This window comes from Macaca fascicularis, chromosome 1 (genome assembly GCF_037993035.2).
Source record: "Macaca fascicularis isolate 582-1 chromosome 1, T2T-MFA8v1.1".
Taxonomy (NCBI): Eukaryota; Metazoa; Chordata; class Mammalia; order Primates; family Cercopithecidae; genus Macaca; species Macaca fascicularis.
In genome coordinates, this window is record NC_088375.1 from 63,576,155 (window position 1) to 63,596,274 (window position 20,120).

Genomic DNA, 20,120 nt, shown 5'->3' on the forward strand with positions numbered 1-20,120 from the left:
ACTTAAATAAATAAAAGATCTGTGATAACAAGGGCCATTCATGATGACTCATAATGACTCATAATAATTTGGTTCAGGCCGGGCTCAGTGGCTCACGCCTGTAATCCCAGCACTTTGGGAGGCCGAGGCGGATGGATCACCTGAGGTCAGGAGTTCAAGACCAGCCTGACTAACATGGAGAAACCCCATCTCTACTAAAAATACAAAAAATTAACCAGGTGTGGTGGCGGTCGCCTGTAATCCCAGCTACTTGGGAAGCTGAGGCACGAGAATCGCTTGAACCTGGGAGGCAGAGGTTACAGTGCGCCAAGACTCTGCCACTGCACTCCAGCCTGGGTGATAGAGTGAGACTCCATCTCAAAAACAAAAAACAACAACAACAAAAAGTTTCATTTCCCAAACAATGTCCTGTCTTCTAAAGATGCTTATTCAAAATAATATAAATAACATTATTTCCACCATTTAGAGGCTTGCTTTGTCTAGGCTTGAAATGCATTTTTGATGAATTTGTTCCTAATGAGAGGATAGGACAGAAATCCAGCACTTAAGAATTTTATAAGTCCCAGGGCATGAGAGGTTCTATTTCTAGGTGAAAACAAAGAAACATTCTAATTTCTTCAATACAATCATGTGCTGCATGACATTATGGTGAACTGCATACATGACAACGGTCTCATAAGATTATTGTTCCATATTTTTACTGTACTTTTTCTATGTTTAGATATATAAATACCTACCACTGTGTTACAATTACCTACAATATTCAGTACAGTAACATGCTATACACGTTTATAGTCTAGGAGCAATAGGCTATACCATACAGCCTAGGTGTGCAGGAGACTATACCATTTGGTTTTGTGGAAATACATGCAAATCGCCTAAAAATGCAGTTCTCAGAATGTATCCCTGGTGCTATATGACACATGATTGTATTAAGTTAAATGTCAAGCTAAACTAACTCTTCAATGTAAAATGAGTATCAATAACTAGAACTGGAGGATAGCATTAAATTTCAATATAGCATAGAGGTTAAAAACACAGATTCTTGAATTTACGTCCTGACTCTTACTAGTTGTATATCCTCAAGCAAGTTACTTCCCCTCACTGAACTTTAGTCTCCTCATCTGTAAAACAGGAATAACAATACCTGTTATAGGAATAACAAGAGTGTTGAGAACATTTCAGAACATTTATGCAAGGTATATAAATATCAAAAATAGCTATTATTACTTATAAGTATTAACTCATTCCACCCAGAATACCACTGTAATTTTGAACGCATAACTAACTCTTATTTGGATATGATGATGAATCACTTTGTTGAAAAATACGTAAGTTTTAAAAGTATCGGTTCTAGTATCATTCAGAAAGATTGTCTTTGTTTTCCTGTTCATTTCACTAAAATGTAATACCAAAATATCCTTTTTTTTTTTGGAGACAGGGTCTGCTCTGTCATCCAGGCTGGAGTGCATGAAGTGCAGTGGTGTGATCATAGCTCACGACAGCCTCAAACTCCTGGACTCAAGCAATTCTCCCAAATCAGCCTCCTGGGGAGTTGAGATTACAGGTGTGTGTCACAATGGCCAGTTAATTAAAAAATTTTTTTTGTAGAGACCAAGTTTTGCTGTTTCCCAGGCTGGTGGTCTTGAACTCCTGGCCTCAAGTGATCCTCCCTCCTTGGCCTCTCAAAGTGCTAGGATTACAAGCATGAGCCACCACATCCAGCCTTCTCTATTTTTATTTCTGACTTCATGGCAAAGTTCAGGTTACCATTTAGACTAAAAATTTTTAAACCATTTTTTAAGTTTAAAGCATTCATAAAGCCTATCAAAGCTTGATGGTAATGGGGTGGGAGATATGGTGGTGCCGAGAGTATTATATGTAGTAGAGCTCCTGGACAATCTAATTCAACCTTTAGCTTGTATCCTGTTAACAAATATCCCTAGAAGGGAATGACTGAGAACCTCTCGTGATCTCCAAGGCAGCCTATGCTAAGAAAATTCCAGTAATTGCCAGGCGTAGTGGCTCACCCCTGTAATCCCAGCACTTTGGGAGGTCGAGGTGTGTGGAGCACCTGAGGTCAGGAGTTCAATACCAGCCTGGCCAACATGATAAAACCCCATCTCTACTAAAAAAAAAAGTTAAAAAATTAGCCAGGCGTGTTTGTGGGCACCTGTAATCCCAGGTAGTTGGGAGACTGAGGCAGGAGAATAGCTTGAACCCAGGGACAGAAGTTGCAGCGAGCCGAGATTGCACCACTGTACTCCAGTCTGGGCGACAGAGCAAAACTCTGTCTCAAAAAAAAGAAAGAAAATTCCAATAATTAAATAGTTCTTTACAATGAGATGAATCTGCCTCTAATGTCCACTCACTGGTTCTATCTAGTTCTACCTCCTGGGATTAGCATGGTCTAAATCTAACCCCTCCTCTTCAGAGCATTCCTTAAATTTATATGACTATTCCCACTTTTTCTTTGAAGCTAAATACTAGGGTTCCTTTTTAACACTTCCTCATATTTCAAGTACTCTCTTCATGCTCTAGCTGCTTTCCTCCATACCACCTTGGATTTAGTAAATATTAAAGCAGCGCCCAGGATGAAACATAATATGGTTATAAAAAGATGGGGAATGGGGAGCGGAGCAGATCAGGATTATGACCCTCCTCTTTCTATTCTACTCTATACTTAAATGCAATCCAAGATTTCAGTTCCCTTTTGGACTGTTCCATCATTCAGTGGACTACATATCGTAATTCCAATGACTAAAACCTCCTTTTCCATAATCTAAGACCATTTGATATCCTGATCCTGCTATTTCAGCATATTATTTATCTTCCCCAACTTCTTATCAACTGCAAATTTAATCAGCACACCATCAGTGTCCTCATCCATATCATTAATTATAAGATACACCAAGAACAGAACCCTTTCAGGCATCAGTGGAAAGTCTTCCAGGGTAACTATTTATTTGCCAGCCCTCTCTGGGTAAGGCTGCTCAGGCAAAGTCCCTCACACTGAACTATCATTCTGCCTGTATTTCTCCATCTTACAAGGACCTTACGTGAAGCTGTCAAAATCCTTGTTGAAATAAAACCACGGTATTTTCGCAGAATTCTTTTGCTCTAATAAATTTTTTAAAAAGGAAATTAGTTCATTTAAATCAGTGACAGTTAAACTTTTGAGCAGTAAATACTTTTTGTTCGAACAAAATCTTCCCAGGAATCATAAAATCGAACACAGCTAATCAAAAGTATTTTAAAAGTATACGTTTGTCTTATAGTATCATATTTTAAAAATTATCTCATTACAGAATTGCCCAACCTGTGTTCTGCCAAAATAGGTTTTCTAAGAATTTACTGGTAATTATCAATTGGATTTTATCAATATTACCTCCCCAATAAGCATTCAAAATGAATTTTAATGTGAAAAACTGAAAGTTCCACATTAAAGAAAACTACTAAACTTTACTTCCAAAATTGTATTTATCTATTTTTTTTTTTGAGATGGAGTGATCTCGGCTCACTGCAACCTCCGCCTCCCAGGTTCAAGCAATTCTCCTGCCTCAGCCTCCCCAGTAGCTGAGATTACTGGCGCCCGCCATGATGCCCGGCTAACTTTTTTGTATTTTTAGTAGAGACAGGGTTCCCTCATGTTGGCCAGGCTGGTTTCAAACTCCAGACCTGAAGTGATCTGCCCGCCTCGGCCTCCCAAAGTGCTAGGATTACAAGCATAAGCCACCATGCCCAGCCTATTTATTTTTAAAAGACAGGCTTTTACTGTCACCCAGGCTGGACTGTTGTGGCTCACTGTAGCCTCCAGAGTACCTAGGACTACAGGTGGACACTACCATGCCCAGCTAATTTTTTTTTTTTTTTTGTAGAGACAGGTTGCCCAGGCTGGTCTCCAACTCCTGGGCTTATGCAATCCTCCCACCATGCTGAGATTACAGGCGGGAACTACTACGCCTGGCCCAAAATTATACTTAAAATTTGAACCAGGCGTGCTCACTTCAGTAGCACATATACTAAAATTTGAGCCAGGTGTGGTGGTCCACAGCCCATACCTGTAATCCCAGCACTGTGGGAGGCCGAGGTGGGCGGATTGCTTCAGCCCATAAATTCGAGATCAGAGATCAGCCTAGGTATCATGAAGAAACTTCATCTCTACAAAAATAAATACAAATAAATTAGCTGGGTGTGGTGGCACGCACCTGTGAAGTCCCAGCCATTCCAGGGGCTGAGGTGGGAGAATAGCTTGAGCCCGGGAGGCTGGAGGTTGCCGTGTGAGCCGAGATCACCACACTGCACTCTGGCCTGGGTGACAGAGGGGGAACCTGTCTCAAATAAACAACTACATAAAATTTGAATCAAATGTTTAAGTTACCTCCAAAAGCAAACATTATGAAGACTACTGATCTATAAGATATTCTTTTTGTGTGTAAATCCACGGTGACTTTTAGTAGTAATTATAACAGCAGTTACTTCAGATATTTGAAATATACTAGTTACTTTGTCTAAATTCTCATTTAATTCTCACCCTAATGTCACAAGAGGAGCTAATTAACTGAGGAAACTAATGCTCAAAAGGCCAAGTAACTTTACTGCAAGCCATTAAGTGGTAAAAGCAATTTTCCAACTCAAGTCCTTCCAAACCTATAATCCACACATGCCACTGTTGATGCAGCTTCTCAAGCCTTCCTTTCCTAAGTCTTTACAAATCTAACTCTTCCAAATAACTGATGCAATTAAAGTTGCTGCACACCAAGTACTGCTACCTTCCCTTTAAAATTTGGAACATTTACCTCTTTCCACTCTTCCCACCTCAAAGATGATTAAGAAATCTCACATGCAAGATTTTCTCAGCATGTAAAAACATTTGAGGGCAGAATGCCTGAACAGAACTCAAATTTTTTTTTTTTTTTTTGAGACAGGGTCTCACTCTGCAATGACAGCTAACAGCAGCCTGGACCTCCTGGGCTCAAGCGATCTTCCCACCTCACCCCCTACTCCAGTAGCTGGGACTACAAACACTGGCTAAATTTTTTTGTAGAGATGGAGTTTCGGCATATTGCCCAGGTTAGTCTCAAACTCCTGAGCTCAAGCAATCCTCCTGCCTCAGCATCTTAAGTAGCTGGGACTACAGTTGTGCAACGCCATGTCTGGCTGATTTTGTTTATTTTTTTTGTAGAGATGAGGTCTCCCCATTGCTCAGGTTGGTCTCGAATTCCTTGACTCAAGTGATATGCCCTCCTTGGCCTCCCAAAGTGTTAGGATTATAGGTGTGAGCCACTGCACTGGCCACCTCCGGGTAATTTCTTACAATAGCTTCACTTATCTTGACCTTTAAGTTCCTTTTGGCCTAAAATACATTGTTTTGACTGTATATTACATCATCCAATTATTTACTTTAGGTTTTTTTGTTTTGAGAGAGTGTCTCCCTCTGTTGTCCAGGCTGGATGCAGTGCAGTGGCATGATGATGGCTCACTGCAACCTCTGCCTCCCAAGTTCCGGCGATTCTCCTGCCTCAGCCTCCCCAGTAGCTGGGATTACAGTTGTGCACCACCACAGACGGCTAATTTTTTTTTTTTTTTTTAATGTTTAGTAGAGACGGGGTTTCACCATGTTGGCCAGGCTGCCCTCAAACTCCAGGACTCAAGCAATCCACCCACCTTGGTCTCCCAAAGTGCTGGGATTATAGGCGTAAACCACCACACCTGGCCCATCCTATTCACAATTTAAAATATCAAATTTCCTCCGGTTGTGGTAGCTCACACCTGTAATCGCAGCACTCTGGGAGGCGGACACGGCAGGATTGCTCAAGTACCAGGAGTTCGAGACCAGCCTGAACCACACGGCAATACCCTGTCTTTTCTAAAAAAAAAAAAAAAAATCAGCCAGTCGTGATGGCACGCGCCTGTAGTCCCAGCTACTTGGGAGACTAAAGGTGGGAGGATCACTTGAGCCCAGGAAGCTGATATTGCAATGAGATCAGGCCACTGCATTCCAGTCTGAGCGACAGATTGAGACCCCGTCTCAAAAAAATAAAACAAATATAAAATTCACAACAAAGCCACAAGATATGAGAAAGCAAAAATAAAAACAAAATCCCCAATAGCATTATAGAAAAGAGTTCCTAATTTTTTCAAATCGGATGTTTCTAATTTCTGCAGAAAACGGAGGTGGGTAAAGGTGTTCTGAATGACTAAGCCAGACACATTTACTAGATCACAATTTCCTACTAAGTATATATATATATATTTTACCAACTTGTTAATGGGTTAGCCCTATGAATAAGTATTAACTCTTACAAGGCACTCCTTATTCCCAAGACTCAAGTTACTTTATTTCACAACTTACCAGGTTCAGTTTCACCGTATAGGAAAATGTTTTCTTTTAAAGTCACACACTGCTGGGCGTGGTGGCTCACGCCTGTAATCCTGCCTTCAGAGGCCGAGGCGGGCAGATCACTTGAGGTCAGGAGATCGAGACCATCCTGGCTAACATGGTGAAACCCTGTCTCTACTAAAAATACAAAAAATTAGCCGGGCATGGTGGCGGGCACATGTAGTCCCAGCTACTCGGCAGGCTGAGGCAGGAGAATGGCGTGAACCTGGGAAGTGAGCTTGCAGTGAGCCAAGATCGCGCCACTGCACTTCAGCCTGGGCGACAGAGCAAGACTCGTCTCAAAAAAAAAAAAAAAAAAAAGTCACACACAAATTTCAATGAGCATAAGATAAAGTATTTGATAAATGAAGTCAGCTAGGTTAGATTTTTCCTAATGGAAGCTTAGTGTAAAACCTATGCAACTGGAGACAGAGAAACCTCCAATGTATGAGACTGAAGGGGTCTCAGATGCGCAATTACTGAGTAGAGTCCCATCATCTTGGAAACCTCGGTGGTATCTTCGAAACTGTCTAACTCAAACGCTAGGGACAAACCTGTAGCCTGACAAAGTTAGGTTTATTAACTGAATACAATGAAGGACAAGCGCATCAGAGAAGTGTGAAGCATCTCACATAACAGAAAAAGTTACAGAAGTTTGGAGAAGTGTAGAACTAAGATAAATGAAGCAGTATCTTGATAGACTATAAGCACAGAACTGTGTTAAAGGGATCAATATCAGGTCTGAACTGCAGAGTGGAACTAGGGTCCTATTTCCTGGGAAAGAAGTTAGGGTAGATGCAGAATTTTATCCAAAGCTCTGAAGTTGTAAATCAAAGCTAGTTCTCTGTGTCAAAATGACTTAGATCTTCCTGACAAAGTGTGATGTTTCATTTTTACTGATAGAATTCCAAACAGTAAAGTTTCTGATAGTCTCTGATTTTACAGAACCAAGTTTCTCTGTAAGAAAGCAGTAGTCACTCAAGGAAGAGGGGTTGTTATGAATCTCTAGAGCTGCAGCAAGTCTTTGGAAGATAAGCAGCTGTATGTTATCCCAGCGTAAGAGGTAGCAGGACCGACTTTTACTCTTTCAGTGGAGCTAATATTTAGTTTCTTCAGCAGTTCATTTCCTAAGTTATTTTATTGTGACCTAGAACACTCCAACCAAAGGTAGCTGGAAAGGAAATCTCCCTGAAGATCGCCTTGCTTAGCACAGAACTGAACAGATACACAATTCAAATAATAGATAATACCAAGAAGCACCTGAAAACTGCAATACCTAGTTGAAACACTCTTAAGCAGCCTGTGGCCTCTTCATCTAAAGTGTTTCAAAGACTTATAATTAAGACCATTTAGTTATTTTACAACATGGCAGTATAACTGTATAACGATTAGTTTCACTTCCTAGAATCTAGACAGCAATAATTTTTTCCCAACAAAACAAAGGGATGCCCAGTTTGACCAAAGTGGTCTTGTGCTAAAAAATAAAAGGTTTCCTCTTGGGGCCGGGCGTGGTGGCTCAGCCTGTAATTCCAGCACTTTGGGAGGCCGAGGTGGGCAGATCTCAAGGTCAGGAGATCGAGACCATCCTGGTTAACACGGTGAAACCCCCGTCTCTACTAAAAATACAAAAAAATTAGCTGGGCGTGGTGGTGGGCGCCTGTAGTTCCAGCTACTCAGGAGGCTGAGGCCGGAGAATGGCATGAACCCGGGAGGCGGAGCTTGCAGTGAGCTGAGATGGCACCATTGCACTCCAGCCTGGGCGACAGAGCGAGACTCTGTCTCAAAAAATAAAATAAAATAAAAAGTAAACAAACAAATAAATCAAGCTTTCCTCCTATTGTCCACAACATGCGAGTCTCCTAGGTGCAGTCTCCAGTCTCAACAATTCAAATAGCTACTTCTGAATTTAGAGTAATACGGTCACTTTCCTTTTACAGCTAGGAATTGTTTTAAAAATGCAAATTAAACACTTTTCAGCATGCTCAATACTTTTTAAGTTCAAAGTTTCCAAAGTAAACCATTTGGCTATGCAGATTGTAAATCACACAACTCTAGAGAGACAACATTCACATAGATTATAACAGGTGCAGTATCCCAGAGTTACACAGTATGGTGACTATTACATTTTTGGGGAAAATAAGCCAAAAAACCCCAAAAAGCAGAAACCTTTATTCAAAATTAGCTTTATTTAACTAATGGTGTTTTTTGGGCTAGAAGAAACCAGTGAGAAAAAGCTTTGAAAATTGTAAAATGCTTTATTAACTGCAAAATACTATTACTCCAATGGAGTTCAACATCTCCATTTGCATTAAGTTTTACAATAGGCATTACACCTTTTTCAAATGCAATGGTTTTTCCTTTAGTCTTTCAATATGTTGACTCACAGAAACAGATTGTTTTGTTCTTGGGACAAACCCTACTTGATCACATATATTTTTAATACAGTTAAGTTCTCACTTAATGTCACCGACAGGCTCTTAGAAACCCGGGCCTTAAGCGAAATGTTGCACAAGACCGTTTTCTCATCAACCTTGTAACAAAACATTATTCAAGAACCTGTCTACTGTATATCCTTTTGCTTAAAGTTAGAAGTTTCCAAGAGCCTACTGATGACAGTGAGTTATTGTACGCATTGGTTTCAGTTAGCTAATAGTCTGTTTAGCATTTTTTGCATCCATATTTTTATGTAAAATGAGTCCCTCATTTCCTTTTTGTCCTTTAGGTGGCTTTGGAATCACCTAGTCAAGGGGAAATGCCCTCATATTTTGAAATGTATAAACTTAAAACAATGCCACCTAACATTTTCTAGGCAAAGGCTCACACTAAACATTCCACTGGTTTTTCCTTCTGTCAGGTGTATCTCCCGTTAATCTCTTCACATTTTCTCCTCTTCCTCCCTAGAAAATTAGGCCTCTCCACTAAAGTTCTATTATGAACTGTAACTTGCTCCAAAGGAGACAAAATGTGCTAACACTGTGACAAAGTGTACCCTGTGACAATGTCACATTGAAAAGATCACGAACTGGCTTTGGGTTGTTCACAGTAGGATTCAAATTCCTGCTTCATCTCTTAATAGTTAGGTGAACTGTGTCAGTTACTTTATTTATCCTAGCCTCAGGCCTAACATATGAAATGAGGATAACATATGCCTTGAAGAGTTGTGCATGATTTTGAAATATGTATAAAGTATCTGGTGGAATTATTTGGCACCTAAGAGTTGCTCAGTAATTGATAATTCTATTAAGCGAAGAAGTGATTTTTCAGCTCATGCTGTTAAATGTCCTCAATCACCAACCCACAATTTCGAAATCCAAAAAGTTCTGAAAATTAAGTATTTTCATAACTTACATGGTGGCAAAACATGACGACCTAAATGTGAGGCCTTTCATATCTGTATGAAAATTCTTAAATTCACTAGAGATTTTTTTGTTTTGTTTTGTTTTTTGAGATGGAGCTCTTGTGGCCCAGGCTCGAGTGCAATGGTGCAAGCTAGAGTGCAATGGTGCAAGCTCACTGCAACCTCCGCCTCCCGGGTTCAAGCGATTTTCCTGCCTCAGCCTCCCAAGTAGCTGGGATTACAGGCGCCTGCCACCACGCCCGACTCATTTTGTATTTTTAGTAGAGACAGGGTTTCTCCATGTTGGCCAGGCTGGTCTCAAACGCCTCAGGTGATCCGCCCGCCTCAGCCTCCCAAAGTTCTAGGATTACAGGCGTGAGCCACCGCGCCCGGCCCTCACTAGAGATACTAATGTGATTGTTTATAGGAGTACTATTCTAAACTAGTGATGGTACATTACTATACAGTACACGCATCCTATTACCTTTTGGGAATTCCAAATTTTTCAATAATTTAAAACCACATATGGCCCCAATGGTTTCAAACTAGGAATGTGGACTTCTAAACATTCTCTGTACAATCAAATACTGTAAATACAAAGAGTAAAAAGGATATTTATGCCATCTAAATCTGGCCTATTACCTCTACACTAACTCCTTGGGTTCAAAGTCATCACTAGTAAACTGAAGGAACTGGACTTAAGTTCTTTCTAGCTTATTTATTTTTTTAACTTAGTACTGTTAATTCTCTCAGCCTGGACAACATGGTGAAACCCTGTCTACAAAAAACTAGCCAGGTATGGTGGGCCACAGCTATAGTCCCAGCTACCGGAAAGTCTGAGGTGGGAGGATGCAGTGAGCCTGTCATCACACCACAGCACTACTGCCTGGGCGACAGTGAGACCCTGTCTCAAAAAAACAAAAAACAAAACAAAACAAAAAGTACCTCTGAAAATTATTTTAAATATTGAGTTGAGCAAAAATGCTCATGTTAAACATTTTGGCTGTTTTTCCTAAAATGTTTTATACAGAGAGCTAAAAATCAATGTATATAGAATGTATTCACCATTGAGGAGATACTAAATAAAAAAACTTGACCATCTTCACACTGAGTACTAGGCAAGAAAGATTAGTACCATGGAAAAAAATGCTAGTTTTGTATTCGGATCTGGGCTCAAACCTTAGCTCTGCTATTATAGCTCTGTAACTGTAACATATTCTTTAAGCTTGTTTTGTCATGTTACATGGTGATAAAGAAAAATACTTGTTACAGGGTTGTTACAGGGTTGTAGTAAGGATAAAACAAAGTGAAAACCTCTAGCACAGTTCCTGACTCTGCACTTTTTCTCAATGTTTGTTAAGTTACTCTGAAAACATTTTAAACATTGTAATTTTCAGATAATTAATTACATGTATGTTGAGCAAAAGTGAATACTTTTCTTATAAAATTAACTTCCTGGCTGGGCCGGTGCTGTAGCTCATACCTATAATCCCAGCACTTTGGGAGGCTGAGGTGGGTGGATCACTTGAGGTCAGGAGTTCGAGACCAGCCTGACCAACATGGTGAAACCCTGTCTCTCCTAAAAGTAACAGAAATTAGCTGAGTGTGGTAGTGGGTGCCTGTAATCCCAGCTACTCTGTAGGCTGAGGCAGGAGAATCACTTGAATCTGGGAGGCAGAGGTTGCAGGGAGCCGAGATAGCACCATTACAGTCCAGCCTGGGCAACAAGAGGGAAATCCTATCTCAAATAAATAAATAACTCCCGGCCGGGCGCGGTGGCTCAAGCCTGTAATCCCAGCACTTTGGGAGGCCGAGACGGGCGGATCACGAGGTCAGGAGATCGAGACCATGCTGGTTAACACGGTGAAACCCCGTCTCTACTAAAAAATACAAAAAATTAGCCAGGTGAGGTGGCGGGCGCCTGTAGTCCCAGCTACTCGGGAGGCTGAGGCAGGAGAATGGTGTGAACCCGGGAGGCGGAGCTTGCAGTGAGCTGAGATCCGGCCACTGCACTCCAGCCTGGGTGACAGCGCGAGACTCCGTCTCAAAAAAAAAAAAAAAAAAAAAAAAAAAACTCCCCCATTATTCAGGTGTTGTAAATTATGTAAGGTATCTTTGATGGCGTGTCTTTGAAGGAATTATGTCTTTTTAGAGGAAAGTGACATGTAATTTTAAGAAGTATAGATCCAAGGTTAATAAACTCACACTTCACACACACACATACAGACTACAGAAGAGAATGAGCCAGTCTCATCTACAACTATATTAAACTTGTGTCTTTGTGTGCACATTTGATAACAAATTTTGAATTACCTTGAATTTTCAAGTTTCTAGTTTTTCTCTTTAGCTGAGGACTTCTTGAAACTAACTGTTTTGGGGGAGAGAATATTAATTTTTAGAATCCAGGCATGGCCCAAACAATTCTCTCTGAATAGAAAGCAAACTGGAATCCTGGCAAAGCAGTTAATTCTCAACATTACTTGTAAACATGACAAACAATAAAATAAATTTTATAACAACTTGTAAGAGCTTATGTTTTCACATCTAAATTTTCAATGGTAAGGTTCCTTACAATCTCAAGTGTTAAAAGACAAGGTATCAAGCACACTTAGGTTACAAGGAGAAGCAAAAAGATTGATTTGAGCAACCTGGATCACTTTCAGTAAGGGAGGAGGATCTCTGGAGAATGTAACAAAGCTGAATTTCAAGAAATCTGGTTTCTAGTTTGGGCAAGTCAGTAAATCTGAGCTTTCTTTCTCACCCCTTAGAAGTAACGGCATTTTCCTTCCTTCCTCACAAAGCTGACTCATGAAAGTACTTTAAAGTTAAAAATGTTATACACTATGTTCTTTAATCAGCACTAATAACATTAATATTGATCGGGCAGAAGGTACGGTGATCATGCGGGTGGGGACCAGCAGAACTGGGAATTGGGAAATCCAGGTTCTCGGCCCAACATTTGCACCTGCTAGTTCGTGATGCAAGGCACCTCACTTATTCAGGTCCCCATTAAACTAGGTTTAATAAAGTGAGTTTGCCTAAACCTCTTCCTAGCTCCAAGACTAATTTTAAGGTATTAATTTGAATCCAAGGTCTAAAATATTTGAGCTCTCATTTAGAAGTCAGCCACTGCAAAGGGTAAAGACAGCAATCTTGTATGAACAAAGTTAAACATAACGTGCTAGACAGAGGTCTATGCTAAGCCATGCAGTAGCCAAAAGGTCCACCATACCACCCTTCATTTGGAAACTGATGTTAAGGTGCCACTGGTACACTTCCAAATGCTCTTAAAATGTTTAGGTTCATATTAAAATAAAAATGGATATTGTAAAATGAGAACCAGAAAAGCTCCAAAATTATACACAGGCCTAAGGGCAAAAATACCCCAAAAGACTACACAGTGACAATATTTTCCAACTTTTGCTTTTTTGTTTTTAAAACAAAGCTGATGATTCTGAAATCAGGTCAAGTCTATCACTTTTTTTGTTGATGTTAAATGCACTAACACAGATTCTTCAATTATACTTTGAAACAACAGCATTTCCCTAAGTCAGGACTTTTTTATTGCAAAATTTAACAAACCACCAAACTCAAGTTTAATTATTTCTGCTTTATTATTGGTCATGAATAAAGACTTCTTTTAAAAAATAATTACAAAGAGAATTTATGACTAAAATATACTCGGTAACCAACGTGCTCTGAAATTAATAATTTGAAAATGGCAAAAAAAAAAAAAAAAAAAAAAACCGGCCCACACATATTAACTTCACTCTTCAATTAGGGGCAATAAACAAGGTCAAAATTAGTTTAAACAACATACTGAGTAAGAAAAAAGTTGTGAAGTCCCAATGCCTCCAAAAAACTGATAGAATGTGCTTAATATATATATCCCCACATGGTAACATAAAAAATCCAAGTTTTCCAGTAAAAATGTTCTGTTCATGTTCCAATACCTAAATCTGGGAAAACAAATTCAGGCAGATGAGATAAGAATGTCACCACAATAAAATAAAGTCATCAAAACTTAGTGAATTAAAGTTTAAAAGGTAGAGAAAAATAACCTAATTTGACCACACAGTAATTACTTCCAGAAGACAAAAGATCCAATCCAGGTAAAATAAATCTTTATTTTATTGTATATTTTACCTGATCCTAAAGAAAATATTCTACGTGAGTTGATGAGATACATCGGTCAAGTTTTATGCCAAGAAATTATGCATACTATAACTCTGAAAGAGCTATCTAGACTCCTTACCAAAAGGCCAGCATAACTTTCAGAGTAGAGATCGTGAGTTACCACAGATGCTGATTGAAACAGAGCTAACAGCAGCTCTTTCTCCTCATTCCCACCCCGTGTGTAGGAGTATGCAGTCCCATGCCACCACCAGTTGGAGGATGATCTAGTCTGGAGACAAAACGGTGTAGAACAAAACCCTTTCCACGGTCCCAAACCTCTCTTTAGAACTCTAATTAAAGATACTTCCGTTTCTCATACAACTTGGAATGAAGAGGAAGCAACAACTGTTAAAAACATTTAAAAACTAAGCCTTTATCTATTTATTTAGAAAACACACTATGCAAAGAAGCCAATTCCTTACATTAAAAATATTTATTTGCAACAGCTCTCCTTTTCAAGGCCTCAACAGATTGGACTAAACCACACCCCTCCATAAATGGCACATTCCATACAATAGCCTGGAGGATGGCATAGGACGATTCCACCGACCGCTGGGGGAATAGCAAACTTGTTGAAATTCCGAGAATGGAGTCTGATGGTTACCCGAACCTAGCCCTTTTATTACTAAAGTCACTCGGGGACAAGAGGGTTACAAAAATATCCCGAGACGCGTACGCGGGTGAGAGTGGAACGAGAACCACACGGGATTTGGGCTGTGCTGTTAACCCGCACCTCCCTGAGTACGGACATTTCCCCGAGGAAGGACATTTCTAGTCGGAGAGAAAGAGCGAACTTTGGGGTTAACTCTCTCAAAACTCCGAGGTGGGGAGAGAGGCAGCAGCCCATTATTTTCCAGGATCCAGTCCCGAACTCTCACTTCTGCCCGGGGGGAAAAAAACGGGTCCCGCCCACGCTCGGCCCGATCCGGGAGGCGGGGCCTGCAGCGACCCCGAAGGACAGACGCGGGGCCGGTTGGGTGTGCTGCCCCTCCCCCTTTGCCTGGAACACCCCCGTCCGCTAGAGAAAAAGGGCTCAGGGCCCCCACCCCCGCGCCAGTAGCGGGGGGAAGGGGCAATACGGGTGCCTCCGCCCCTCCTCGCTGAAGGTGGGGAGTGGAGCTCGAGTCCGCCCGCCTCCCAGCGCTGGCTCCAAGGGGACGGCCCCGAGGAGGTGGGGCCTCTTGGGGGCGCTGACTTCACACCCCTCCCCCTCCGGCGCTGGCGGTTCAGGGACACCCCGCCCGCTCCAGTGCGGTGGGTGGGGGAGGCAGCTGAGCAGACCGGAGCCCTGCAGCGGCGCGGGGCGGGGAGGGGCGCGCGCACGGGCGCGCAGCCGCCACCCCCGCGCGCCAGCAGGGCCCCCCACGCGTAAGGGTGCGCGCGGGCCCCGAAAGGGAGGAGGCCGCGCGTGGCACCGGGGATGACCGACTCTAGCCTTCTGTCCCCCACTCTTTTCACCACTCGCCCCCAGCCCCCTCCAACCCGCTCCAGGCCTCAGACTCCGCACTGACCTGACAGGCCGCGACATGTTCGCTGTCGAAACAGGACCGAGTCGAGAAGCCAAAGACCAGGACCCCCCCCACCCCGCGCGCTCGGCGCCCCACCCCCCCCGAACTTCAGCCGATGGGACCGCTGCTGCCGAACCCCGAGCTGCTGGCTCCTCAAACTCCGCTGCTCTTTGGTTCAGGGCTCCTGGAACAGACGAGCCCCCCGCTCCCCCGTCTCTTCAAAATGGATGAATCAAACCAGCCGAAAATGCGCCAAAGCCGCCGTGCAACCAAACCCACTAGGGTTTGTGCGCTCCTCCCCAACACGCCTGCTCATTGGAGACTTCTGCCAGATGCGCCCAGATCATTAGTCCGTTTGAATCATCACGTCTTCCAGGCCCCGCCCTACTCTCTGACAGGCTCCACCTTCACCGTGGGGTCCTGTTAGTCAAGATGCTCTGAGAGCGCACGGCCGCAAAACAAAAATGGTCGCTGCTTAGCCCGCCCCCTGGCTTCCACTCCAGAGTTGCAGATTCGTCTGGGGTCGTATCTTAGAAAGACTAGAAAAAAAGATTTGTATAGAGTTCAGCGTTGCTCAGTGTTAGTTTAATGGTGTTTCATCTCGTCCGCCTTGATAACCTAGAAAATCCTCTAATAGCAAAACCTGTGGGGTAGGTAGCAGATTCGTCACTAAGGGGCTGCTACAGAATTGGAGGGAAATTCCTTAGGTTCAAAAAATTTGACCTTAAACCTGCAAGCCCCTTACCCTGGCTTCAGCATTAGCCCTCAGGGACCTAATCAGGCTGCTGGAGTAAAGAGGCAGGATCATAATCAATGAATATCTTCACCCCCAATTTCCATTCTCCATTCTGGACCTTGAGATCCACTTCAGGGTCATTAAAGTCCCAGTCTGGTACATTACTATTTTAAGAGTCAGGTGTACAGTAACTAAAAGCATGAGCTCAGGGGCTACAAGGTATTTCAGTTGGAATCCCAGGTCCATTACTTAATAGTGGTATAACTTTCCTTCTCTGTGCCTCAGTTTCCTCATCTGTAAAATGGGAAACAAGGGTACCTAACCCCATAGGCTTATTAGTATTAAATGAGTTGACATACCTATCAAAAGCCTTTAGGATAGTCTCTGGCTCACAGTAAGTGCTATGTAACTGTTAAATTCAAGTTTTAAAAGATGATTCCATCCCTGGGTAGAGATGGGTGGAGCTGGCCCAAGACCCTTTCAGTTCTATTGATTTACCCTTGTACTTTGAAAAACAAAACAAAACAAAGACTCTTCGAAGTCATATAACTGAAAGTAATGCACATCATTTCACTTAAATCCGTGAGTATTTGCTGGATGCCCAACACTCTCAAAGGCAGAGCTCAGGATTCCTATATGAATGGCTAAGACTGAGTCTGCCATCGAAAATAGACGTCAATCCCTACCACCGTCAAACCCACCATTTTTGTTTTGTGACCATGCGCTCTCAGAGCATCTTGACTAACAGCATCCCAGGGTGAAGGTGGAGCCTATCAGAGAGCAGGGCGGGGCCTGGAAGACGTGATGATTCAAACGGACTAATGATCTGGGCGCATCTGGCAAAAGTCTCCAATGAGCAGTCAGTTAATAACCAACTGAAGATACACTTTCCAAACAACAAAAAAACACACCACATCTGCCTCCTGAAAGTCTCCCTTTGTAAAATCTGGCTTCTCAAAAAGAAGAGAATAGCACAGTCCACCAGTGAAGTATTAAACAAGTTAATATGTTTTGTCTCTTCCATGTCATTCCACCCTCTGTCACCCATATTTTTAATTTTTATTTTTTTGAGATGGAGTGTCACTCACTGTGCTGCCCAGGCTGGAGTGCAGTGGCACAATCTCTGCGCACTGAAACTTCCACCTCCCGGGTTCAAGCGATTCTCCTGCCGCAGCCTCCCAAGTAGCTGCAATTACAGGTGTGTGCCACGATGCCCGGCTAATTTTTGTATTTTTTTGTGAAGACAGGATTTCACCATGTTGGCCAGGCTGGTCTCGAACTCTTGCCCTCAAGTGATCTGCCTGCCTCGGCCTCCCAAAGTGCTGGGATTTACAGGCGTGAGCCACCGCACCCGTCCCCCACATTTTTTTTAAAATTGTGGTTAAAAAAAAAATACATAATACATAACATAAATATGCCATTTTAACTGTCTCTAAGTGTACAGTTAAGTGGCATTAAGTACATTCACATTGTTATGCAACCATCACCACGATTCAACACCAGAACTTTCCCAGACTGAAATTCTGTACCCATTAAACACTAAATCCCCACTTTCCCCCTTCCCCACAACCCCTGGCAGCCACCATTTTACTTTCTGTGTGTATGAACCTGACTGCTCTAGGAATCTCATGTTTGTGTAATCATACAGTATTAATCCTATTGTGATTGGCATATTTCACTTAGCATAATGGCATCCAGGTTTATCCATGTTGTAGCAAGCGTCAACATTTCTTTTCTCTTAAAGATCAAATAATATTCCATTGTATGTATATACCACATTTTGGTTATCCATTCATCCATCAGTGGACACTTGGGTTGCTTCCACCTTGTGGCTATTGTGAATGATGCTGCTGGGCAAGTGGGGGTACAAGTATGTTTGAGTACCTGCTTTCCTTTCTGGATATATACCCAGAAAGGGAATTGCTAGATCATATGGTGATTCTGTTTAATTTTAAAGAACTGCCATATGGATTCCCTATCAGCTGTATCATTTTACACACCTACCAGCAATGCACAAGTGTTCCAATTTCCCCATGTCCTTGTCAACATTATTATAGCCATCCTAATGAGTGTCCATGTATGGGTTTTTTTTTTGTTTGTTTTTTAGACAGAGTCTAGCTCTCTCACCCAGTCTGAGTGGCATGATCTTGGCTCACTGCAGCCTCCATCCCCGGGTTCAAGCAATTCTCCTGCCTTAGCCTCCAGAGTAGTTGGGATTACAGGCATGCACCACCGCACCTGGCTTTTTGTATTTTTAGTAGAGATGGAGTTTCACTATGTTTGCCAGGCTGGTCTCAAACTCCTGACCTCAAGTGATCCACCCACCTCAGCCTCCCAAAATGCTGGGATTACAGGCGTGAGCCACCGTGCCTGGCTCCATATATGTTTTGACTAAGTGTATTATCATCCCTACTATTGTCAGAATGCCAGGGCAGAAACTTGGGTGACAGAGTGATCACCAAGTGGCTTTGTTGGAGGCTCTTTTATTAGGCCAAATTGTTATTATTTTAGTAAACATCATTATTTGGTATTGTGAGATGGGGCAGAAGAATTCTTGTTACTCATTTATTAAGTAGTGGACAGAAATGACCATAGTCAACATTTGCAGGCAGGTGGAACGTTTGGAATAGATCTTCAGGGTGTTGGTCTGACAGTGCAGTGCAAGGCCAATATACAAATGGCCACTGAATGAAGACTCTCCCCCTTCCAAGGTCAGGCTCATATCCTACCTTTCTCTTCACTGCAGCTTCAGCTAACATCTTCCTTCCATTTGCTCATTTATTCACTTAGTATTTCAATCAACATCGTCTCTCAGGGAGGAAATAAGACTTGAATTTCGAGTTTACTTTTTAGTGGACAAATACAGAACTGTGGCCAGTAGTGCCAAAAGAATGTGGAATGTGGTCTCCAAGGTCATTTCCCTCTAACCTGTACCCTAGTGATCTGCCCTGTGTACCTGTCTTAACCATCACCATTTTGCTGGAAACTGAAGAAGGACGCTGATCATAGGATAGGTCAGGTTTTAGAAGCACTATCTGATAACCCTGAAGGTACAATACGTGTAAAAAACTAGGAGAAACTATGAAAACAGAAAAGCCTCAGGAGACAGAAAAGGCAGAGTTAGTCCTTTTCCCTGGAAATGAAATCTCATGGCCTTTTAAACACAGTGTTTAATTTCCCCCTATGATTTTAGTTGTTTTGAGAAGTACCATTTTCCTTCTCCTTCACATATGTTAAAGGGTAAGAACTGGCAGTGCTGGGATGGTAAGACTGATGAGTTTTCCATATACCCAACAAAACCCCATTTCCGTCAAGGGCTACACTATAGCAGCTGAGAGCTTCATAAAAATTTTTCAGCATTGTGTGCTGGGCACTTCCAGTTCTGTGAACTCATGAAAGTCAACTAACCAGGTCTAAAGACAGACACTGCTTCCACTGAGCACAGGACCACAGAAGGGTACCACTCTTTGGAGATGCTGCCAGGAAGTTAAAGAAAGCTTCTCCAAGTCTTATTTTTTAAAAATTTTTTATTTTTAAATCTTCTACCTCCAACCTGCTGGCTCTCTCTGTACTACCACTCTAGAAGACAGGATGGGATAGAAGAACTGTGTGTATTAGGTCAGTCTCTCTACAACCCCAGAGGCTGAGTAGCCTGCTTGGAGATAGATCCATGATTAAAGAGGAAATTTTCCCTTGTCTTCATTTTCTCAAGTGTATATTTCTTTGCTCCAGATTCCCATCTTCCTCTCTACTTTGAATATTAAGAGCTAAGCTTAGGTCAATTTGTACTATTAAAACAATAAGGATATACAGCTAGATGTCCAGTTTAAATTGAAGAAAAATACCACAAGAATAACTTACTGTTTTACTGGACACAAAAAAAAATCCATAGAAAACTTGCCATTGTAACACTGAGGGAGAGAGAGCTTTATCTATGTAAACCACTGACAAATATTCTGAGGTGAACACTGCTGAAAAGGA

General features: G+C 42.0%; 1 protein-coding gene across 2 annotated transcripts in view; it reads right to left on the reverse strand.

Annotated features, from left to right (window-relative positions):
- NUCKS1 (nuclear casein kinase and cyclin dependent kinase substrate 1) overlaps positions 1–15,632 on the reverse strand; it is a 36,945-nt gene extending 21,313 nt beyond the window's left edge. For both annotated transcript variants that reach the window (XM_005540610.5, XM_045395866.2), the window contains exon 1: positions 15,407–15,632. In XM_005540610.5, the coding sequence (XP_005540667.2) occupies positions 15,407–15,423 (17 nt within the window). In that variant the 5' untranslated portion in view covers positions 15,424–15,632. The remainder of the gene's footprint in view (positions 1–15,406) is intronic.
- Between the last annotated feature and the right edge of the window lie 4,488 nt (positions 15,633–20,120).